This window comes from Anolis sagrei, chromosome 1 (assembly GCF_037176765.1).
Source record: "Anolis sagrei isolate rAnoSag1 chromosome 1, rAnoSag1.mat, whole genome shotgun sequence".
Classification (NCBI taxonomy): domain Eukaryota; kingdom Metazoa; phylum Chordata; class Lepidosauria; order Squamata; family Dactyloidae; genus Anolis; species Anolis sagrei.
The window spans coordinates 193,271,293-193,293,887 of NC_090021.1; the positions used below are offsets into that span (position 1 = coordinate 193,271,293).

The 22,595-nt window shown below is 39.3% G+C and overlaps 1 protein-coding gene across 2 annotated transcripts in view; it reads left to right on the forward strand.

The window, feature by feature from the left end:
- The first annotated feature begins 11,421 nt into the window (after nucleotides 1-11,421).
- The window catches only part of LOC132776949 (neurabin-2-like), a 47,918-nt gene continuing 36,744 nt past the window's right edge, over nucleotides 11,422-22,595 (forward strand). The window contains exons 1-2 of one of the 2 annotated variants that reach the window (XM_060779146.2): nucleotides 11,422-11,602; nucleotides 14,942-16,839. In XM_060779146.2, the coding sequence (XP_060635129.2) occupies nucleotides 15,211-16,839 (1,629 nt within the window). In that variant the 5' untranslated portion in view covers nucleotides 11,422-11,602; nucleotides 14,942-15,210. The remainder of the gene's footprint in view (nucleotides 11,603-14,941; nucleotides 16,840-22,595) is intronic. The other variant, XM_060779154.2, reaches the window with a different exon arrangement.

Genomic DNA, 22,595 nt, shown 5'->3' on the forward strand with positions numbered 1-22,595 from the left:
GCACTTCACTAAAGAAGGAGTTTGTAGAATTGTAACATCAGAAGCCTGAATGTATCTCAAACCAGCCATTTTGTAACATCAAGCCTTGTGCCAAGTTCAAATTCTCAAAACTGCAACAATTACGTTCTGTTAACAATAAAACTTATTCTCTTTGTATTTCAAACCTGCCTCCTCCATTGCTTTTATGCTTGGTGCATTCCACACTACCAAAGTCACCTCACAACACAACTAAAGATAAACAGAGACATAAACCAGCGTCTCTAAACATATTGGTGGCAGTTTAATTGATATCTAAAAGAAGGTTCCTCACGGAATATTAGTGGCATTAAAGAAGATTAATACTTCCTCACACTGATCAATTGAGTTTATGGGACCCTAGCAGCCCTTCCAGACAGGCCCTTTATCCCAGGATCTGATCCCAGGTTTTCTGCTTTAAACTGGGTTATATGAGTCTGCACTACCAAATAATCTGGGATAAACAGAAAACCTGGGATGCAATCCTGGGATATAGGGCTTGTCTAGAAGGGCCCTTGATTTAAACAGGAATTATATAGGTGTTTCTTTTACAGGAAATGGAACACAACTCTATTTCAATAAAAAAACGTTTACCACTCAATTGGCCAGCCATTCTCAGATGGCAGCTCTCATCAGTTAGAATTCAAAAGGGTCGGATGAACAGGTACTAAACCAAGAAAAAAGTCCACATCATCAGGTTGAACAAATTCTGTATTCTATTTATCTGCATTACAGAAATGATCTTCCATACTTAGCCTAGGGGGAAAAAAAAGCAGAAACAGGAAAAAGAAGTTGTCAAAGACTTTCATGGCAGGAATCACTGGGTTGCTGTGAGTTTTCCAAGCTGTATAAAAAATAAGTGTTTTCAGGAAGCCATCATTGCTTTATAAACAAAATGAACAAATCCGAATTCAGAAGATTGTTTTCCTTTTTAACCTTAAAGAGTAATTTGGAATCAATACATACATTCTCCATTCTCGTCTATTAGATTCTACTGTGTGTCAAGTTTTGTGTCATGTACATTCAGTCAGGAAATATTTTCTTTCTGCAAAGAGCAAGGCCTCTACCACTGTTACCTTAAGGTGCTTTTCCCACTAAGCACATAACCCTCTATAAATGTTGCAAGGCATCCTAGAAGAACTTATACCTTTCAAGCTCTAAATGTTTCAATTCATTGTGCTATACTTTTTATATAATTTTATATTGCACTATATTTTATTGTCTCATTTTCTGGGCTACCCTGAGTCTTTAAAATGCAGAACACAGATTTTTAAAAAGGAGACAACTAGTAGTGGTATCTCAAGTAGGTAGAAAATGTTCTAGCAACTAATCCAGAATAGGAGTGTAGGCTGAGTCTTGAGAAATCTCTGTTCATATCTTTGAACTAGACTGTTGTGTAACACAATCTCTAACTGTTATTGCTACATCAGCAGACCACACTGAAACACACACATAACTAACTATGTCTCTACAGTTGTTTGTGTAGAAGACAGAGTTTTAGAAGACGCAGAAAGGTATTCAGAGGTCTAATTGTTTCTTTGAAATTCTTAGTCTTTTGACAAAAAATTAAAACATTAACAAAAGCCAAGTTAAAATATAAATTTGAACAGGACATTCTATATATAGCCTTATAGAATAAAGGCTTCATTGATTGAACATGGACTTTCTTCTGAGCGAACATGCATTTGTTTGTGGATTGTATCAGATAAAATAAATGGCTTTGTAGCAGTAAATATTCTGTGTATTTATTGTCAGTACTACTGAAATGATGTATTAAACAAGTGTAGTCTCTTACTGAAAAACAATAGATTTTTGCACTCTGTTATCATTTCCTATTTTGCAGCTTTCTTTTATTTCATCTATACATTTATTTATTTATACATTTATAAAATGGCTTTTCTCTAATGAGGTCAAGGCATATACAAACAAACATTGACTTTTATAGAGAGAGGGGGGGATGCAGGCTGTAAATCTGGGGGCAAATTAATATTTAGTAAACTGCTCTGAGTACATTTCTAGCTGAAGATTAGGGTGAAAATTCACTTGATAAAATAAATAATATAGAAGACCAGCTAGATTGCCCTGCTCCTCTCCACTTTGCTATTGTCTAAAGTGGACAAAGCACAGTCTGGAGCTTCATTGAGTGCTCCAGAGATGCTGTGGTTAATTGCCATCAAGTTGGCTTTGACATTTTCTTCTACAATGTATCTGAAATCTTTGTCTTCTTGCCAGAGAACCTCCCTGACAGCATTTCCAGAAAGTGCAAACTGGTGGCTCTCTTGGAAGACAAGGTCAACGCACTGCAACGAGCTGTTGAGAGTCTTCAAAACATCAGAGATCACAAGAACTTCTAGAACAGAACAAAGTGGGAATTGATCATATAGAACCAACAGGAAGAATCCACCATTGATAATGAAAAGGGATGTAAAACTGAGGGATCACCTAGAAAATCACTATCAAGAACAGACTATGCAGAATGAATTGAAAGTTGTCTGTATAAAGCGGTGGTTCTCAACCCGTGGGTCCCCAGATGTTTTGGCATTCAACTCACAGAAATCCTAACAGCTAGTAAACTGGCTGGGATTTCTGGGATTTGTAAGCCAAAACACCCAGGGACCAACAGGTTGATAACCACTGGTATAAAGAATGTAAAGAAATACAAATCACCAAGGAAAAATACAGACATATGGCCCTAATTTGAGGGAAGAGGTGCAGGTAATGACCTATAAAGCCCTAAATGGTTTGGGTCCTGCCTATCTCCGTGATCGTATCTCCTTCTATGAACCGGCGCAAACGCTAAGATCTTCCGGGGTGGCCCTCCTCTTGGTCCCACTATCGTCTCAAGCATGGTTGGTGGGGATGAGAGAGAAGGCCTTCTCAGTGGTGGCCCCCCACTTCTGGAATACCCTTCCAAGAGAAATAAGACAGGCACCATCACTCCCATCCTTTTGTAAGAGCTTGAAGACCTGGTGGTTTCAACAAGCCTTTGAAAATGGCCAGTTCTAACTCAGTCCTATACATTGTCAAATACGGCCTTATTCTTCCTACCAATTACCCAGATCATTTCCTCCAGTCGGCCCTGGAATGAACAGCCACAGACCTGTACCTAATATTATTGTCGCCTGCCATAGCATTGCATTTAATTCCTGGGGCCCCTAGAATTTTTGGGCTTGCACAAATCTTGGCCCGGCCTTTTAAATTTTTTAAATAGCCTTGAACAGGAAGGATTATTTTTAATATATGTGTGTTATGGTGACATTTTTATGCATATTTTGTTTTATTAATCTTATGGTTATGGTTATGTTGTTTTTACTTTGTATGTTCTGTGATTTTTACCTGGGAACCACTCTGAGTCCTCTCGGGGAGATAGAGCAGTATATAAATAAATTATTATTATTATTATTATTATTATTATTAGGAAAGCTAAAACTTAAAATGAGTTGAAATTGACAAGCAAGGAGCAACATAAAAAGTCCCCTTCCAAATGTTCAAAACAAGAGAACAACAAGAGAAGGATGGGGATCACTGTTCAGCAAGAATGATAAAAATGCTAACAGATCATTAAAGACTCACTTGCTACCCTCCACCCCCAGAGGGTTGTTTGCTCCTGTGCATCAGCAGAGACCTTGATAAGAAATTGAGATTGATAAGGAGTTAGTAAGGAAATATCTAGTTACCATAAATGAGTTCATATCTGCAAAGTGAGCTGAACCAGAGTACTGAAAGAACTTGCTAACATATTTACAGAACCACTTGCTATCATTTTTTAGAAAATCGGGGAAATGGATGCAGTGCCATTTATGCTATAATAACAACAGATAATTTTGATTGAACATTAGAAATAATGTATTGACAGTGAAAATGCTTCAGCGATGAGACTAATTGCCTAGAGGTGTGGTGGGATCTCCTTCTCTGAAACTCTTCAAAATAGGCTGAACAGCTACTTGGCTGAGGTTGCCCTAGTTCAGGGGTCCCCAAAATAAGGCCTGTGGGCCACATGCAATCCTCAAAGGCCATTTACCTGGTTCCTGCCCTAAACTTTAGACTTCAGGTCACCCTAAAACACACTACAACAACAAGGCACATAATAACAGCAATCCTAAATAATGCATTGTCAAAGTCTTTCATGGCCAGAATCACTGGGTTGCTGTAAGTTTTTCAGGCTGTATGGCCATGTTCCAGAAGCATTCTCTCCTGACATTTCACCCACATCTCTGGAAGGCATCCTCAGAGGTTGTGAGGTCTGTTGGAAACTAGGAAAATTGGGTTTATATATCTATGGAATGTCCAGGGTGGGAGAAAGAACTCTGGTCTGTTGGAGATAGGTGTGGATGCTTCAATTGACCACTTTGATTAGCATTTAATGGCCTAGGAGTTTCAAGATGTGGCTTGTTACTGCCTGGGGGAATCCTTGTTGAGAGGTGATTAGCTGTCCCTGATTGTTTCTTTTCTGGAGTTCCACTGTTTTCGAAAGTTGTTTTACTGTTATTATTTTTGATTTTTTAAATACTGGTAGCCAGAACAAGAACAAGAGTTCTTTCTCCCACCCTGGACATTCCACAGATATATAAATCCCATTTTCCTAGTTTTCCTAGTTTCCAACAGACCTCACAACCTCTTAGAATGCCTGCCATAGATACAGGTGAAATGTCAGGAGAGAATGTTTCTGGAACATGGCCATACAGCCTGAAAAACTTACAGCAACCCAATCCTAATTAACTTGACTAACTCATCAATCAAAAGCAAGCCCACGCATCCCATTGAAATGCTGATAAGTTTATGATGGTTAAAACTGTTCATCATTTTAAAGATTGTATTGTTGTTTTGTGTATTTTTGCACTACAAATAAGGTCTGTGAAATTTGCATAGGAATTTGTTTGTGTTTTTCTCAAACTATAATCTGGCCTCCCAACAGTTTGAGAGACTGTGAACTAGCCTTCTGTTTAAAAAGCTTGAGGACCCCTGCTGTAGCCAGAGATTGTGCCCTGAGAAGAGCTATAGACCTAAGGTTCCTTTCAATCTGATTCTATGAAAGATCTCAAAGATACCCTGCCACTAACAACCCTGTCCAGGTACTGAAAACATAGGGCTGTGGCTTCCTTCATTGAGCCTATCCACTTGTAACACAGTCTTTCTCTCTCCTACTGCCTTCCAATTTACCAAGCATTATTTTCTTTTCTGGTGAATCCTGTCATCTCATACGTTCAAAGTATGATAAACCTCAGTCTGGAAATTTTAGCTTCTGGGGAGAATTCTTGCTCTTGGGCACATTAGTCATTTTGGCAATTTATGGCATCTGTGTAACTTTTCTTCAGCATTACATTTCAAAGTTCTCTTTGTGTCAGCTTTCTTCACTTCCCAGCTTTCACAACCATACAAAGAATCCAGAAATATGATGACATACTCAATCCTGACTTTGGGATTCAATTGTTTGACTTTATGTGTGAGGATCTTATCTGGTTCGTTCATAACTGCTCTTGCAAGTCCTGGTTTTGTTCTATTTTTATTTATGACTCAGCCAAGGTATATGGGAAGTGTTTGACTATTTCGATTCTTCATTGTCTATTTTAAAACTCCATGAATCATCTGTAATGATCATTTATTGCTCTCTTAATATTCTACTGCCCTGCTTTTGCACTTTCTTCCTTGACTTTCCTCAACAGTTGTTCCAACTCTCTGCTGTTTTTGCTAGCAGTAAGGTATCGTCTACATATCTTGTTGATGTTCCTTTCAGTCTTTCACACTTCACTGGATCTAATCAAGCTTCTCTAAGAACAGAAAATTCACTTTTTAAATACAGTTGCCCCTCCATACCTGTGGATTCTGCATCTACAGATTCAACTAAGGCCTGAAAATATATTTTAATTTTATACAAAGAACACTATTTTACTATGCCACTGTATATAATGAGACTTGAGCACTCACAGATTTGCATGAGAGGGTGTTCTAGAATCAAGGGCTCACTATAAGTTGCATACACACAAACACATAAATAGGAGCCAGTATGGTGTAGTGGCTTCAGAGTTATACAACTAAGAGACCAGGGTCCAAATCTTTGCTTGGATGTAGAAACCCAGGGACCTTCCACACAGCCATATAACCCAGGCCCCTTCCACACAGCTGAATAAAACCGCACATTTTCTGCTTTGAACTGGAATATTTGGCAGTGTAGACTCAGATAACCCAATTCAAAGCAGACACTGTGAGATTTTCTGCTTTGATATTCTGGGATATAGGACTGTGTGGAAGAGCCCCTATTGCAGGATATCCTGAAATATCTGCTTTGAACTGGGTTATTTAAGTCCAGACTGCCATATATTCCAGTTCAAAGCAGATGTGGAATTTTATTCAGCTGTGTGGAAGGGGCCCCACTGGGGCAGATACTTTGGGCACTGTAGAATTAATACAGTTTGAAATCACTTTAGCTGCCATGGCTCAATATTATGAGATCATGGGATTTGAAATTTTACAAGGTTTTTAGCCTTCCTTGACAAGAATGCTGGTATCTCACCAAACCACAAATCCCTAGATCCTATAGCATTGAGCCATAGCACTTAAGTGGGTCAAACTGCATTAATTCTGCAGTGTAGATGTGCCTACCACCTTAGAAAAAGGAAATAGGTAAACCTGCTCTGAACAAATCTTTCCAAGGAAACCCCACAATAGGGTCACTATACGCTGTGCATGATGCAAAGGTACATAATGACAACAATAATATACAGGCAGCTCCCAAGTTACGAACAAGATAGATTCTGTAGGTTTGTTCTTAAGCTGAATTTGTATGTATGTCACAACAGGTACAATTTCTAAGTGTAACAACACTTAGAAAAGGAGACACACACACACACACATATACATACACACAACACCTTTGGTTAGCATAGGGAAGAGTTAACACCCCTGTAGTGCTTGTTTTGCTGTCTCTGCCCCTGTTCAGAAGATTTCACCTCACTTTCTGTTCCCGTGATCACTGAATTTTGAACTATTATTGTGGAAACAAGGTTTGATGAGAAAGCTTCACCTTTTCCCCATGATAACTCTTTCAGGGTGTGCTTTCCTTCCTAGGAGAAGGTTTCTCTTACTTCTTGTTGTCTCACCCCAGTTCTTAACTATAAGTCATTTGTAAGTTGGATGTTTGTAACTTGGGAACTGCCTCTATACACAAACATGAGGCTTCTATTTGTTTGTTTTTGTGTATTATTGACAATATTTGTGGCCTTGCAGAGTCCTGGGGCAGTCAATTGGCCATTGGGCTTGATGACTGCTGCGATAAAAAAAATTTGATGCTCATTTAGAGTCTAGCTGTAGGGATGTTTGCCTGCCTCCTCCCTCGCCCAACCCCATAAAGCACTTTTGCTGTCACAACAACAGAGATTTTGATAAGGAATAGGATATAGAAAAGTTTGCCCCAAGTCAAGTCGTGATCTTGCATATTTAAACACCTCACAAAACTAGTTCCCCAGGTCCTGATGCAGCAGTCAGTATTCGAGTCACCAATCTAGCAGCCGTATTCTGCAGGTCTAAACAGGAGTAAACCCCATTGTGTCTCAGCTGGCTTTAAGAGCCATAGAGGTCATACACAGTCTGGACTTCCACATTTGTTTGCCAATGTCAAATACATAGATATATGATGAAAATGCCCTTTAACATTTAATTGGCACTTCAATTCAATCACTGTCACTGTTCCATGAGGTATCAGTAGGATAGCCAATTTTCTTAGTTTGATACAAACTGCTTCATGCACAAAAATATTGAAAAATATTGTGTATTGTGTATAAAATTACCCTCAAGCTAATAATAATAATAATAATAATAATAATAATAACAACAACAATAACTTTATTTATACCCCACCACCATCTCCCCAAGGGGAGTTGGGGCGGCTTACATGAGGCCAAGCACAACAACACATGAGTAAAAACAAAACAGCAAGCAAATTAAACAGTACAATTAATATAACTTACACATAAACAATAACACAGAGAATTTAAAGCTACTTATATATGAAGCATTAAATGAATTTTGTGTTTAGACTCAGGTCCCATCACCAAGGAGGCATCTATATTGCAGAATCATTGCAGTTTGACACTACATTGGCCCCTTCCACACAGCTGTATAAAATCCACATTGAACTGGAATACATGGCAGTGTGGACTCAGGGCCCTTCCACACAGCCATATAACCCAGAATATCAAGGCAGAAAATCCCACAAATCTGCTTTGAACTGGGTTATTGGAGTCCACACTGCCACATATTCCAATTCAAAACCGTTAATGTGGGATTTGATTCAGCTGTGTGGAAGGGCCTCAGTTAACCCAGTTCAAAGCAGATATTGTGAATTATCTGCCTTGGATCCCTCCCAAAAGCACCATACGGTGTCATCATAATAAAACAATCAACAATACCTTAAAATATTTAAAATATTAAAACAATAGATTAACACACGCCTATTAAAATCAGAGTCTAAAATCCAGCCCGGGTCAAATAATTGCCATAAGTGTTAAAATCTTCTTTCAGTTGCTCACTAATCGAACGCTTGGTTCCAAAGCCAGGTCTTGATTTTTCTTCTAAAAGACAGGAGGGAAGTGGCCATTCTAATGTCTCTGGGGAGAGCGTTCCACAGGCGGAAGGCCACTGATGAGAAGGCCCTGTCCCTCGTGCACACCAATTGCATTTGCAATGTTGGTAGGGTTGAGAGCAGGGCCTCTCCAGATGATCTTAAGTTTCATGATGGTTCGTACTGGGAGATACGTTTGAACAGGTAGTCTGGGCCAGGACCGTTTAGGGAGCTCTGGCCTGGGCTGGTCAGAGTTGGAAGCGACTAAACGAATAAACAACAAATTTTGTATATTATTTTGGAGAACATGATGTAAATCAGTAGTAAAGCTAGAGGTTTCTTTTGAGGATTGGAAGCCCTTTCCTTTCCCGTTTGTGTGAGGCGAATAGAAAATGGAAATGAATGAATCCTCCTCAATCCCGGATCCCCTTCCCTATAACTTATTTTGTCCTATCTCCCAGTGTTTTAAAAAATTTATCCTTCAATTTTGCCTTGCCCAGTGAAGTCTTCTGTGTTTTTAATGTTTGAATTTATATTGCTGTGTCATTTATTATGTTGGTTTTGCATTTTATGTAATTTTTTGTTGCTATTATGTTTTTGCGTTATATTGTGTACTAGCTGTCCCCTGCCACGCGTTGCTGTAGCCCAGTCTGGTGATCTGTTGGTTTCTAATATATGTAATGTCTTGATGCTTGTGGGTAAACCGTATTTCTTGCTGTGTCTTTGTCAGTGTTGATGTAGAGAGTGTCTGGTTTGCCCACTCTGGAACATGCAACATATCATTGTCCTTCTTTAAGGGTCCCTTTCAAATCTAGGATACTGTATCAGTGTGTGTGTGAATCCTATCTATCTATTTATATAAATAAAAATATGTTAGTTTGTGCTACCATCAGAACTCAAAAACCACTGGGGAAATTGACACCAAATTTGGACACAAGACACCTAACAATCCAATTTATGTCCTCCACTCAAAAAAATTGATTTTGTCATTTGAGAATTGTCGTTGCTGGGATTTATAGTTTACCTACAATCAAAAAACATTCTGAACTCCACCAATGATGGAATTGGGCCAAACTTAGCACAGAGGGATCCCATGACCAACAGAAAAAACTGGAAGAGTTTGGTGGACATTGACCTTGAGTTTGGGAATTATAGTTCACCCACATCCAGAGAGCACTGGGGACTCAAACAATGATGGATCTGGACCAAACTTGGCATGAATATTCCATATGCCCAAATATGAACACAGATGTAGTTTAAGGGAAATAGACCTTGACATTTGGGAGTTGTAGTTGCTGGGATTAATAGTTCACCTACAATCAAAGAGCATTCTGAACTCTACTAATGATGGAATTCAACCAAACATGGCATACAGGACTTCCATGACCAACAGAACACACTGGAAGGGTTTGGTGGGCATTGACCTTGAGTTTGGGAGTTGTAGTTCACCTACATCCAGACAGCACTGTAGACTCAAACAATGATGGATCTGGACCAAACTTGACACAAAAATTCCATATGCCTAAATATGAACACAGGTGGAGTTTGGAGGAAATAGACCTTGACATTTGGGATTTGTAGTTACTGGGATATATAGTTCACTACAATTAAAGAGCATTCTGAAACCCACAAACGACAGAATTGGGGCAAACTTCCCACACAGAACCCCCATGACCAACAGAAAATACTTAAGGCCATCCAGTCCAACTCTCTTCACCAGGCAAGAAAATGTAATCAGAGCCCTCCTGACAAAGAGCCATCCAGTCATAAATATAGATAGATATGATTCTCACACACACACACAGATATAGTATCATAGATTTGAAAGAGACCCTTAAAGAAGGACTAAGATATGTTGCATATTCCAGAGTAGGCAAACCAGACACTCTCCACATCAACACTGACAAAGAAACAACAAGAAATACTGTTTACTCACAAGCATAAAGGAATTACATATATTAGAAACCAACACTTTCTCATTACTTTATTTTCCAGATCACCAGACTGGGCCACAGCAACGCATGTTGCGAGATGTTTTGTTGCCAAATTTGGTGTGATTTCGTTTATAGGTTCTTTTGTTTTTAAGGTACTAATTATGCACAGAGCTACTTGGTCCTTGTACAGATTCCTCAGGAGAGAGACAAGGTGGCTTGGGATGCCCATCCCACCAAGAACTTGCCACAATTTATTATGATGCACAGTTTTATTAGTATTACTATTATTAAATGTTGGGCTAAAGACAAGTCTCCTGGGTTCTATTGGCTTTTGGGGAGGAGAGGGACTTCCTGACGCCACCGCCGCCAGAGAGGACACAATGAAACACAAACGAGTCCAGAGAACTAGTTTGGCCGGAACTGTCCGCTCGGTGGTATGGCCCGCAACACCCCCTTTGTGCCCACTCTATGGAAGATCCCAACGGATGCAGCAGGCGCTTCCTTTCAGAACTTTGGCTCTCTCTCTCTCGCTGGCGCTCATATCGCCCCGCCCCTTTTGTGTCCCTCACCTCTGAAATCCCTCCCCCGCCTCCTCGGGGGAGAAGAAAAAAAAGAAGTGGGAAGCTGGCGCCTCCTTTAACGAGGAGTTGATTCCCTTTGTGTCAGGAAAGGGCGTGGGGGAGGGGAGTCAGAGCGCGAGGGCGAGCGCGAGGACGCGTGCGCGCGCCCGAAGAGTCAAAGAAGAAGAAAAAGAAAAAAAAGCGTTTGAACTGTACCAAAGTGGCCACGCGGGCGGGCGCGCGAGACAAAAGTAGCGTTGGATATGGACAGAGCGCGCGGGCGGGCGAATACTTTGTGAAGGGGGGGGGGAGAAACGGGGAGGAGGAGGAGCGAGTAAAGAAGAAAAGGAAGAAGGGGGAGGAGCCGCCAGCGCCGCCGTTGCCTGGGGGCAGCTGTCGAGGGGCGGGCTGGGGGAAATTGGACAGCCCGTTTGGGGAAGCAGGGGAAGGAAAAGGAGGAGGAGGAGGAGGAGAAGAAAAAGAAAAAGAAGCCGCTGCCTTGTGCGTGTGTGTGTGCGCGCGCCTACTCCCCTCAGGTAGGGAATATACGCTTCCAAGGGGCCGGTGGGGAAAGTTTGCGTTTCTGTGAGCGGGGAGAGGGAGAGAAGTGAGTCAGGAGTGGGGAAGGAGAGAAGAAAGGGGAAGGTTGGCCGGTGGCCCCTTTGTGAACCGACGCCAGCCCTGGCTCTTATTACTTCGCCTTTGCGTTCAGAGGGAGGGAGAGTTTGGGCCCAAATTAGGAGTGTGGGCTCTGTGTATGTGTGTGCGCCCAAGTGGAGAGGAGTGTGGGCCCGAGGTTTGAGGGAGAAGGAGAGGCGGAGGGGCAGTTGGGGAGGGAAGGGGACGCTCCACGTATCCCATTCTTCTCCGGCCTCCGCACTCCCTCCCTCAGGAATTAGAAGCGGAGAGAATAGGCCTGGAGTGGAAGGGAGGAAGGAAGCATAACAGACACACACATATATATACACACCAGGCTTGGGCAAACTCCGGCCTTCCTGGTGTTTTGGACTTCAACTCCCACTATTCCTAACAGCTGGTAGGCAGTTTGGAATTGTGGGAGTTGAAGTCCAAAACACCAAGAGGGCCGAAGTTTGCCCGAGCCTGATATATGCATATATACATACACATTTATACACACACATAAATACACACCAGGCTTGGGCAAGCTCCAGTCCAATATTGTGGGAGTTGAAGTCCAAAACAACAGGAGGGCTGAAGTTTGCCCAAGCCTGATACATGCATATATAGAAACACATTTACACACACACACATATATATATATACACCAGGCTTGGGCAAACTCCGGCCCTCCTGATGTTTTGGACTTCAACTCCCACAATTCCTAACAGCTGGTAGGCAGTTAGGAATTGTGGGAGTTGAAGTGCAAAACACCAAGAGGGCCGAAGTTTGCCCAAGTCTGATATATGCATATATACATACACATTCACACACACACACACACACATATATACACACACACCAGGCTTGGGCAAATTCCGGCCCTCCTGGTGTTTTGGACTTCAACTCCCACGATATTGTGGGAGTTGAAGTCCAAAACACCAGGAGGGCCGGAGTTTGCCCAATTATTATTATTATTAACTTTATTTGTACCCCGTTAGCATCTCCCGAAGGACTCGATGCGGCTTACAAAGGCCAAGGCCTCAATACACAACATAACAATACAAACCTAAGTCTGGTATATGCACACATATATGCATATATACATACACATTTACACACACATATGTACCCACATACAGGCAGTCCCCAAGTTGCAAAGAGATAGGCTCTCTAGGTTTGATCTTGTTCAATTTGTATGTAAGTCAAAGCAGGTACATTTTTAAGTGTCACTCCAGCCATGTACAGTAGAGTCTTGTTTATCCAACATAAATGGGCCAGCAAAAATGTTGGATAAGCAAAAATGTTGGATAATAAGGAGGGATTAAGGAAAAGCCTATTGAACATCAAATTACGTTATGATTTAGCAAATTAAGCACCAAAACATCATGTTTTGCAACAAATTGACAGAAAAAGCAGTTCAATACATGGTAACGTTATGTTGTAATTACTGTATTTACAAATTAAGCACCACAGCATTGCAATGTATTGAAACAGTGGATGTGGGCAGGAGGTAGACTGTGTTGGATAATACAGAACGTTGGATGAGCAAAGGTTGGATAAGCGAGACTCTACTCTATAAAGCAGTGGTTCTCAACCTGTGAGTCCCCAGATGTTTTGGCCTTCAACTCCCAGAAATCCTAACAGCTGGTAAACTGATGGGGATTTCTGGAAGTTGTAGGCCAAAACACCTGGGGACCCACAGGTTGAGAACCACCGGTATAAAGTTTTGGGTAGCATAGTAAACCGTTAACACCCTTGTGGTGTTTGTGTTGCTGCCTGTGCCCCTGTTCAGAAGATTTCACCTTGCTTTCTGTCCCTGCCATAAAAAAAACCCAAAAAACAACTATTCACTTCAAATAAATAATTGAATTTTGGGGGAAAAAATTGGCTTGTTGTGGAAACCTGGATTGGTGCTAAAGGTTCAGTTGAGACAGTTTTTATAATAAGACTTTACTTGTAACCTACCCTATCTCCCCAAGGGGGACTCAGGGCAGTTTCCATCAAAAGTGGCAAACATTCAATGCCATAATAAAACAGACAACAACAGATCAACACAATAAAAAACTACATCAATATGAACTTATAACTAATCAATAATAGCCAAAAAGTAAGAACTTTAATAAACATAATGTATCACATTACACACATTTACCAACATAAAAAGCTGAGCAGCTGAAATGCATTAAAAATATGGAGTAGTTTACTGCAACTAACAGTGATAATTGTTTTCCCCATGATAATTCTTCCAGGAGTTAATTTCCCTTCCGAGGGGGAGATTTCTCTCACTTCCTTTTCTTAACTATGAGTTGTCTATAAGTTGGATGTTTGTAACTCAGGGGCTGCCTTTATACATGCACACACACATATATACTCATATATATTTATATACACACATATACATATATGTAGACACACACGCATATGAATACACACACACACACCCTTGAGGGAGGAGTGCAATTTTTTCCATACAACTACATATATACACCTTTAGCAGGATTAAAGATTCCCATAGTAGAGAAGTGTTGTGAAATTACAAGATAAACTTTTAAGTGAAGTTTGCAATGCTGTGCTCCCACCATGGCAGCAGTACATTGCTCTGCTAAAATGACACTTGGAACATCTTAGATCGTAATTTAGGATGGAATTTATAACTGATATATATCCACACTTTTAGCCTTCTAAAAATAATCGTTAGCTGTTACAGGGTGTATGCACTTTGGGGGGTAGGCCTTCTATTTTGAGAACCCAGTGTCTTGTGAAGATTAGGGGGAGACTAGTAGAGAGGGAAACAAATGTCAGTTTGTTTTTGAAGAATATATGTTCTAATGGTTTTCCCATTTCCCAAGTGAAAAAATGTACAGGAAGTTGCATTCTCTGTCCTGGAAGTCTTTGCTGTTAATCCCCAATGGGCAAGAATTACTCTAGTTACTCAGTGGCAAAAGAGCATAAGCAACTATTCAAAGCCTATGTAAAGCCCTTTTTTTTGCCACACACACCCACTTTTAAAAATTCTTTCATGTGCAAAGCTTTGATATAGCAAACTTGTGTGGCACAGAATTTGTGTGCTTTGGCTGAGTTTCAGTCCTACAATTCAGAGATTGTTTTTTGTCTTCTCATCATCTTTTATGGTTGACAGAACAGCATTAAGATTCTTGTTGTTCCTCGGGGTATGGAATTACATTACATGCAGTGCTGAAATACTTAGCAGAAATGGATGAGATTTTCAGCTTGCTGTTGTTGTTATTTTGCAGATGGCTTCTCAGTAGGAGTGGGACAACCGTGGCACTTAGTACTCCATTTTTCCAGATAAATTCTTGGAGTTCTTGTCCTTTCTGCATATTCCTCTCTCTTCCCACAACGTCAATGCCTGCACGGAAGCATAAACGGCTCAGTAGCATCTTCCAGTCTCATTTTCTTTCTAGTCTGCAATAGGCTTGTATCCAGGCACAGCGGGAAGTAGCTGCTGTTGGTTTTCATCCTCCTCTCCACCTATAGAGGAGTGAAGACTATCCATCCAACAATGATGAAGACTGAAGGCAAGGGAGAAAGGACTTTAAGAAGTGCTTCTCCACACAGAAATGCCTATAAAACTGATTTTCATTCTATTAAGTGCAGTTTTGATTCTGTAAATGCTGATAATACGGGAAACAAGTCAGGTCCTCAGCAAAAGCTAACCAGCTCATCCAATGGAGGAGGTAATGACCCACATGTTCGTGGCAGAGCTGTAACCTATGGCAACAGAGTACATAAGATCAAGAATATGTTCATGCAGATGGGTGGCTCTTCCACTCCATCATGTTGTGAGAACAGTCCACCATCTGAGCTCAAAGCCATTACAAAAACAGCTACTGACCCTGCACCTCCGTCTCCCAGTAGCCCATCTTTTCTCTCTGTTCAGAAAAACAACCTCCTCAATATTGGCCCTGTTCCCATCAGTGGTCCTCTGGATTCTTTGCCTTCTGCTTCTTTCAATGACAAAATTATTTGCAGCAACGATGAAGGAAATCTAGATAAAGCTGCGCTAGCAGAGAAGTTTTCTGAGGCAAGGAAATTATTTGAAAGGAACACAAAAAAGCCAAGTTCATTGGATAAAAGTCATTGCATCAAAACAGAAAAGGCTGAAGAAAAGAGAAGACATGGTTCTGCCTCTTCATCTGATGGTAGTAATGTAGCTGATTACTTTAATTTCAGCACTGATACAAGTTCTCAGGATGCCATAGAAAAAACAGATAGTGAAGTAATAAGTGATCACAAGCTACAACAATCTACTGGTAGCTGTAGATCCTCTTCACTGAATGCTGGGCCCATTTCTAGAAGGCTCGAGAGTTTCTTGGCTGATAGTGACAGTGAGGAATGCAAAGATGCTATGAAAAATGAGGGCACATCAATTTCTGACCAGACAGTGTTTTGCAGCTGGGAATCACCAGAGGTCAGAGAAGAAGTATTCTTGAATCAGTGTGTTGAAGAACCTGCCCTTTTCAGCAGCAAAAGGGATGAGCCAAGTAAGGCCAATAAAAGAGATGAAGAAACTTCAGAAATAGACCAGCAATTTACAACTACCTTATCTAATAAAGTGGATAGAGCCCCCATAAAAATCTCCCAGGTAGAAGTAGTTAGGGCTGAATTAATTATGGTTCAGAACAAAACTTTGGGGGCTGATAGTGAAACTGTGGGAAAAGTTGATGTCTGCCAGAAGGATAAACAACTGCGCTTTCCAAGTTGGGAAGAAGAAGGAAAGAACCTCACATTAGAAGAAATTGAGAAATTTAATATGTGCAAAGAGGAGATTACTGTGTGTAGTGATGCCAGTCAGACAGAAGTAAAAGAGGTAGTATCTTTGGAAGAAGAACATACATTAGAACAGGAATGTAAAGAACAAATAGGAAATAGCGAAGATGAAGATGAGAATCAGGAGGTAGAACCGAGAGATAATTTTAGTGATTTTAGTTCCAATGTTTTTGGAATTGAGAATGCAGCTTTTGATGACGACAGAGAAACAGAGTCGTATGCTCAGGTCCCTGAAGACGAGGAAACTTTGCCAGAGGAGGAATATAACTATGATAGCGACTATGAGGAATTTCCTGGACTTTCTGAGGAAGAAGAGACAAATCCGGAGAGGAAAGTGAAGTTTTCCACAGCTCCAATCAAGGTAAAGCATTGTGAATAAACTTTTCCTTTTTCTCTTTGTGTTTTGGTGGTGGACTTTTGAGAGATTGGCATATGGTATAATTGTTACTGTTTTGAGTACAGTGGTAGTAATTCTAAATATAAATATCAGATCCCATTCTACCAGTAATCATGGGCCTGGAAGCTTACAGAAACAAGTTCATGGAAATAATTTCAAATACATTCTAAGATTTTTAAAAAGCTTTAAAAACACAATGTGCAAGTAGCATTTGAACTGTAGTTTTATGTTTTAGGTGGTCATCCTAAACATAATTATTGAATAACTCCTAAATACATTAATGAAATGTTTCTAAATGGATATATTTACGCATTCAGGCTATAAAACAGTCATGCAAGGTCTAGTGATACTTTGAATGGCAGAAGTCTTGGGCACTGGCCAAACTGGTCTGTAGCTGATGGAGGTTTCAATGCAAACCATCTGGAGAAGTAGCAAGTTGGGGAATGTTGCTATACTTTTCCACTAGGTAGGGAGTAACATGTCACAACTTGCCTTTGAGTGTAAATTCTGTTATAGTGCTGTTTTATATAACATATAGATAGAATGCACGTTCTGTTTATATAGTTTCGTTAATGTTGCTCAGCCATGAAAACCCACTGTGTGACCCTATGCAAGCTACACTCTAGCACAGTGGTTCTCACCCTGTGGGTCCCCAGATGTGTTGGCCTTCAACTCCCAGAAATCCTAACAGCTGGTAAACTGACTGAAATTTCTGGGAGTTGTAGGCCAAAACAGCTGGGGACCCAGTGGTTGAGAAGCACTGCTCTATCAGGTTCTGTAATAGGTATACCTTAGGGTGGTCATAAGTTGGAAATGACTGGAAGGCACACAACAACAGTGTTTCCATCATTTTATTACAGAGGTTACAGAACAAAAAGCTACATTAAAATTCTCTTTGGTAAACTTCTGATAAAGGATGGCCAGTCTGGTCTCACATTGCTAGTCATCTGTTTAGTACTGGGTAAATGAAATGAATACAGAGGAACTTGTCACTTTTAAGCAAATTACTATCATTCTCAAAATTGAGCCAAACTAAATGAGATAGGAAGCTTACTAGCCTTTATTAGGAAAGAGCTCAATAATTCAGCTGAATGTTTTATTTATTTATTTGTGTTATTTGTATACTGCCCTTCTCAACTCTGAAGGGGACTAAGGGCAGTTCACAGTGTTGGCAACTCAATGCCAACAATTCAGTGCCATTGATTAAAAAACAGTATAAAACATCAAAACTGACCCTCCCCTGATAAAACATTAAACATTATTAAATACAGCACATAACATCACCTATCATACAAACACATAACTGTTGTCCATAAACAGTCCTGGGTCATTGCACTTTCAACTTTCTTTTTAACTTTAAATATTTCTAAGATGGGCCGAACACTTGGTTCCACAGCCAGGTCTTGAGCTGTCTCCTAAAGGTCAGGAGGGAGAGGGCCAACCTGATCTCAGGAGGGAGTTCCACAGCTGTGGGAGGGGCCACTACCGAGAAGGAAGGCCCTGTTCCTTATCCCCACCAGCCACACCTGTGAGGCCGGTGGGGTTGAGAGCAGGACCTCCTGGAAGATCTTAATCTACGAACTTGATCTGGAACTCCTGGCTAAACAAAAGGATCTGTTAGAAGTGGAGCAAATGGCAAAAAATAAAATAAAATAACGTTAACAATATTTTCAAAATGCTAATAAACTGGGGAAATGGCTTGCCAAGAAAAAAAGAAGAAACAAATCTTATAAACTAATTATTAATATTTTGACTTTGGTTAAAACATCAAAATATAACAATAAGATATCATTATCAACCAAAATATATTAATACAATAATATATTATTGTTTTTAGTAATGCTGTAACCCACCACAAGCCATGGGGAGACGCAGCTAAGAAATCAAATTATTAGTAACAACAATAGATTGTTGCAATTAATAATGATACATTATTATTATTATTAATGTATTAATATATTAGTATTACTGGTATATTCATATAGTAATAATATATTGATATTAATAATCATGTTATTGTAGTTGTTAATTTATTGTTAATAATATAGTAATATATTGGTTTTATTAATATTTTGACTGGTTAAAACAGCAAAATATTCAAAAAAATTTGGTAGATATGCGTGAAGCTGAAAGGGATGGATCAATGACAAATCAGATAGGATAATTAATGTATTATTAATATATTAATTATTAATAATTTATTATTATTAATTTATTATCATTTAATATAACAATTAATAATATATTTTTATGTTCTACTGATAAGAGTTCCAAAAGGACTTTCACTTGACTTTCACTCAGTCTCCTTCTACACTGCCATATAAAATCCAGTTTATCTGCTTTAAACTGGATTATTTGGGAGTATAGATTTATATAATCCAGTTCAAACCAGGTAATGTGGATTATCCGCATTGATAATCTGGATTATACGGTAGTGTAGAAGGGGGCTCAGTCATATGAGGAAATACAATTAAACAATCACACTTTATTTTTTGACTTAGTTCGGAGAACTGTCATTTCACATCCTCTGAGCCTCATTTGTCTTTTGAAAATTTATTAAATGTGTTGCGAAGGAACTGCTTTGGATTGCAGCCAATTGTTTTGCTTTTTGGATTCAAAACCTCATTAATTGCCCATGGGGAAACTTGAGGTAAACTGTTTGAAAGAAATGATCATCATGTGAGATAATTCATTTAATTGACTTTTTAAAAAGAATCAGCTGACATCTTTAATGTCACTTTTTGTCATTTCTTATCTTAGGCCAAAATGTTGTCTTATAAAAATAATGTTTGTCTATTGTTCATATCCTATTTCACTATAATCTTTATTTTAATCAAAATATTTCTTCCACTGTATATGTGAGACATAGTCAGATCTAACATAGTAAATAGGAAACAACTGGATGGCAGGCCCATTACCTCTTCCCTTCATAGTACTGTGTTCCCACCCTTCTCTTGTCAGCATTACATCTCCATCAGTGCTAATCATGATTAATTAAAATAATTACTTTTTAACTGTTGCTTGCATACCTGTCCTACATTCTTTTTAAAGTGGAATCCTGATTAATCGTTCCTGTAGTTACTGTGAGTGAAGGTGCCTGAAATGTGATTGAGAGGGACAAGGGAAGCTTTCAGCTACAACTGTTAGGGTTGGTTCTATATTGGTTCTATTTAGAATGTTGCTATTACAGTATTTCTAGTTACAACTAATGGCAATTGAGTTGACACTAAATGTGTAATGTAATCAGTCTGACTGCTCAAGTAGTTTGTATTCTGGGTCAGGCTAATAATTTTTGTACAATACAAAACTATTTTTATTCAAAACTTGCAAGTTGTTATGGGTAGGCTAACTGAATATACTGTATATACTCAGGTACAACTTTAAAATGTTTTGACAAAAAAATCGAAAACTCAGTTATTTAAACAAAGTACTGGAATATGAACCTAGTGTGCTTGAGGTGAACAAAACCCTATTGAAATGGCTTCCAGACTCTCTTGGCCTTCTTAAAAATGTCCACCACTGTTCCATTGCTCCTCAAATAACTGAAATGTTCCCCTCACATTTGCCGCTGTACTCTACTTAGGCCCAAAACGAAGGTGGAGAATGATAATGCATAAGGATACCAGATGGAAATAGTCCTCGTCTGAAAAAGATGTAAACATTAAAAAATATGTATTACCCTTCTTTCCCTGGTTTGGGCAAGAGGCAATGAGATCGGAGTACTTCTAGTCTCTGCCTTCTCTCTGGGTCTTTAATAGAGATAGGTTGCTTTCCTTTCTTTCTCCACCCCCCCCCCTTTCCCTCCCTCCAGTTGCATTCTCATTCTTTTTTTCCTTATTTATATTCTCTATTTATATTTGTAAGGAGCTCCCGGTGGCTCAGCAGGTTAAACCGCTGAGGTTCTGAACTTCCTGACCAAAAGGTCAGTGATTCAAATCCAGGGAGCAGGGTGAGCACTTTCTGTTTTCCCCAATCTAGCAGTTCGAAAACATGGAAATGTAAGTAGATGCATGGGTACCGCTCCGGCAGGAAGATAACGGCACTCCATGCAGTCATACTGGCCACGTGACTTTGGAGCATCTACAGACAACGCTGACTCTTCTGCTTAGAAATGGAGATAAGCACACTCCCCCGAAAGAGTCAGACATGGCTAGATTTACTGTCAAGGGGAAACCTTTACCTTTGATATTTGTATAGATGTAGACATTTTACAATCAGCAATGTAATTCTTCCTGTACCCCTCAAATAAACAGATGTTCTCTTTATCTTTAGCTCTTCCTAAGTATGTTCCTTTCATACATTATAAGTGGAGAAAAAAAATATTAGTTTGTTGCATGCCCCAAAGTTTTACCTTCCACTTATTTAAGGGTTAAATTAAAATCCATAGTTACAGCACCAAAGCTGAACAAGGTTGACTTGTACACAAGAACATGTGATACATGAATTCTTAGTTACAGTTTTTTCTATCATAAGTTGTATTACGTGTTGCTTGGTATGTGAATTTCAGGATATCAATTTTAATCATCATAAGTTATTATATACAAGCAAATTGCTTCTCCCCTGCCCCTTTTACACATTATCATAGAATTTGAAAATCTTATTTAAATTTTGAACACACCCAGCATCTTATTTGACAAATAAATGTTCTTGGTAGTTGTTATCAGTTCTGAGCCGATGTATCGCTCGTGTGTGTGTGTGTGTGTTATATATGGAAAATATATAGCAATATTTTCTAAGCAACATAATCGAGGTATGTAGAATAGTTTGTATTAAAGTTCTTGTTGGTTCTGTTCAGTTGCTTAGTGCTGTGTCTTAATCTTAAGATACTGAATAAGGATACTAGATGAAGATAGTCTTCATATAAAAATATGAAAACATAATCAATTTGTATTGCGATAAATATTTTGATGGACATATAAATATTTTTTATTTTAAAACAGTTATTACAAATTTGGTGTTCTGTATTTCATTTATATCTTAAAAGGTTATTATTATTAAACTTTATTTATGCCCCGCCACCATCTCCCCTCAGGGACTTGGGGCGGCTAACATGAGGCCAAGCCCAACGAATACAGTAAACAAATAAGATACATATAGCAAATAATAATTAAAATCAAAATAGAAATTAAGATAAAGTTCAGCAATAAAACAACATACAAACAATAAAATGAAATTAACATAATGGGATATAACACTGGGTATAAAGTAAAAATAGGATTAGGGATAAGAAGTTAATCAAAATGGGCTGGGCTAAGGCGCAAATATAAAAACAAGGGACATAGGACAAGATAGGATAACCTAAGCAATTTAACTAGTGGGGGGTACAGGAGGGACAAGCTATGGGGTTTAATTACTTGCTAGGAATAAGGTGAGGTGCATCAAGAGGACGAGTATATGCTGGGATGGTCATGGTATGGGGATTATTGTTCATCAAAAGCAAGGCAGAACAGCCAGGTTTTCACACTTTTCCTAAAAGCTGATAAGGTGGGAACTAGCCTAGGTTGCCACTGTTTCATTTTACCCTTTTCAGTTTCTAAAGCTTTTTTAATGGAAACCCACCCAAAATAGAGTTGTCCGGAACATATACTCTGTTATGTAATAAGGGAAAGCAAGACTATAGAATCAAAGAGTTGGAAGAGACCACAAGGGCCATCCAGTCCAACTGGCTGATATGCAGAGATATAGTTTCATTAAAAAAATGTGCCCTTGCTTTTTTGAAT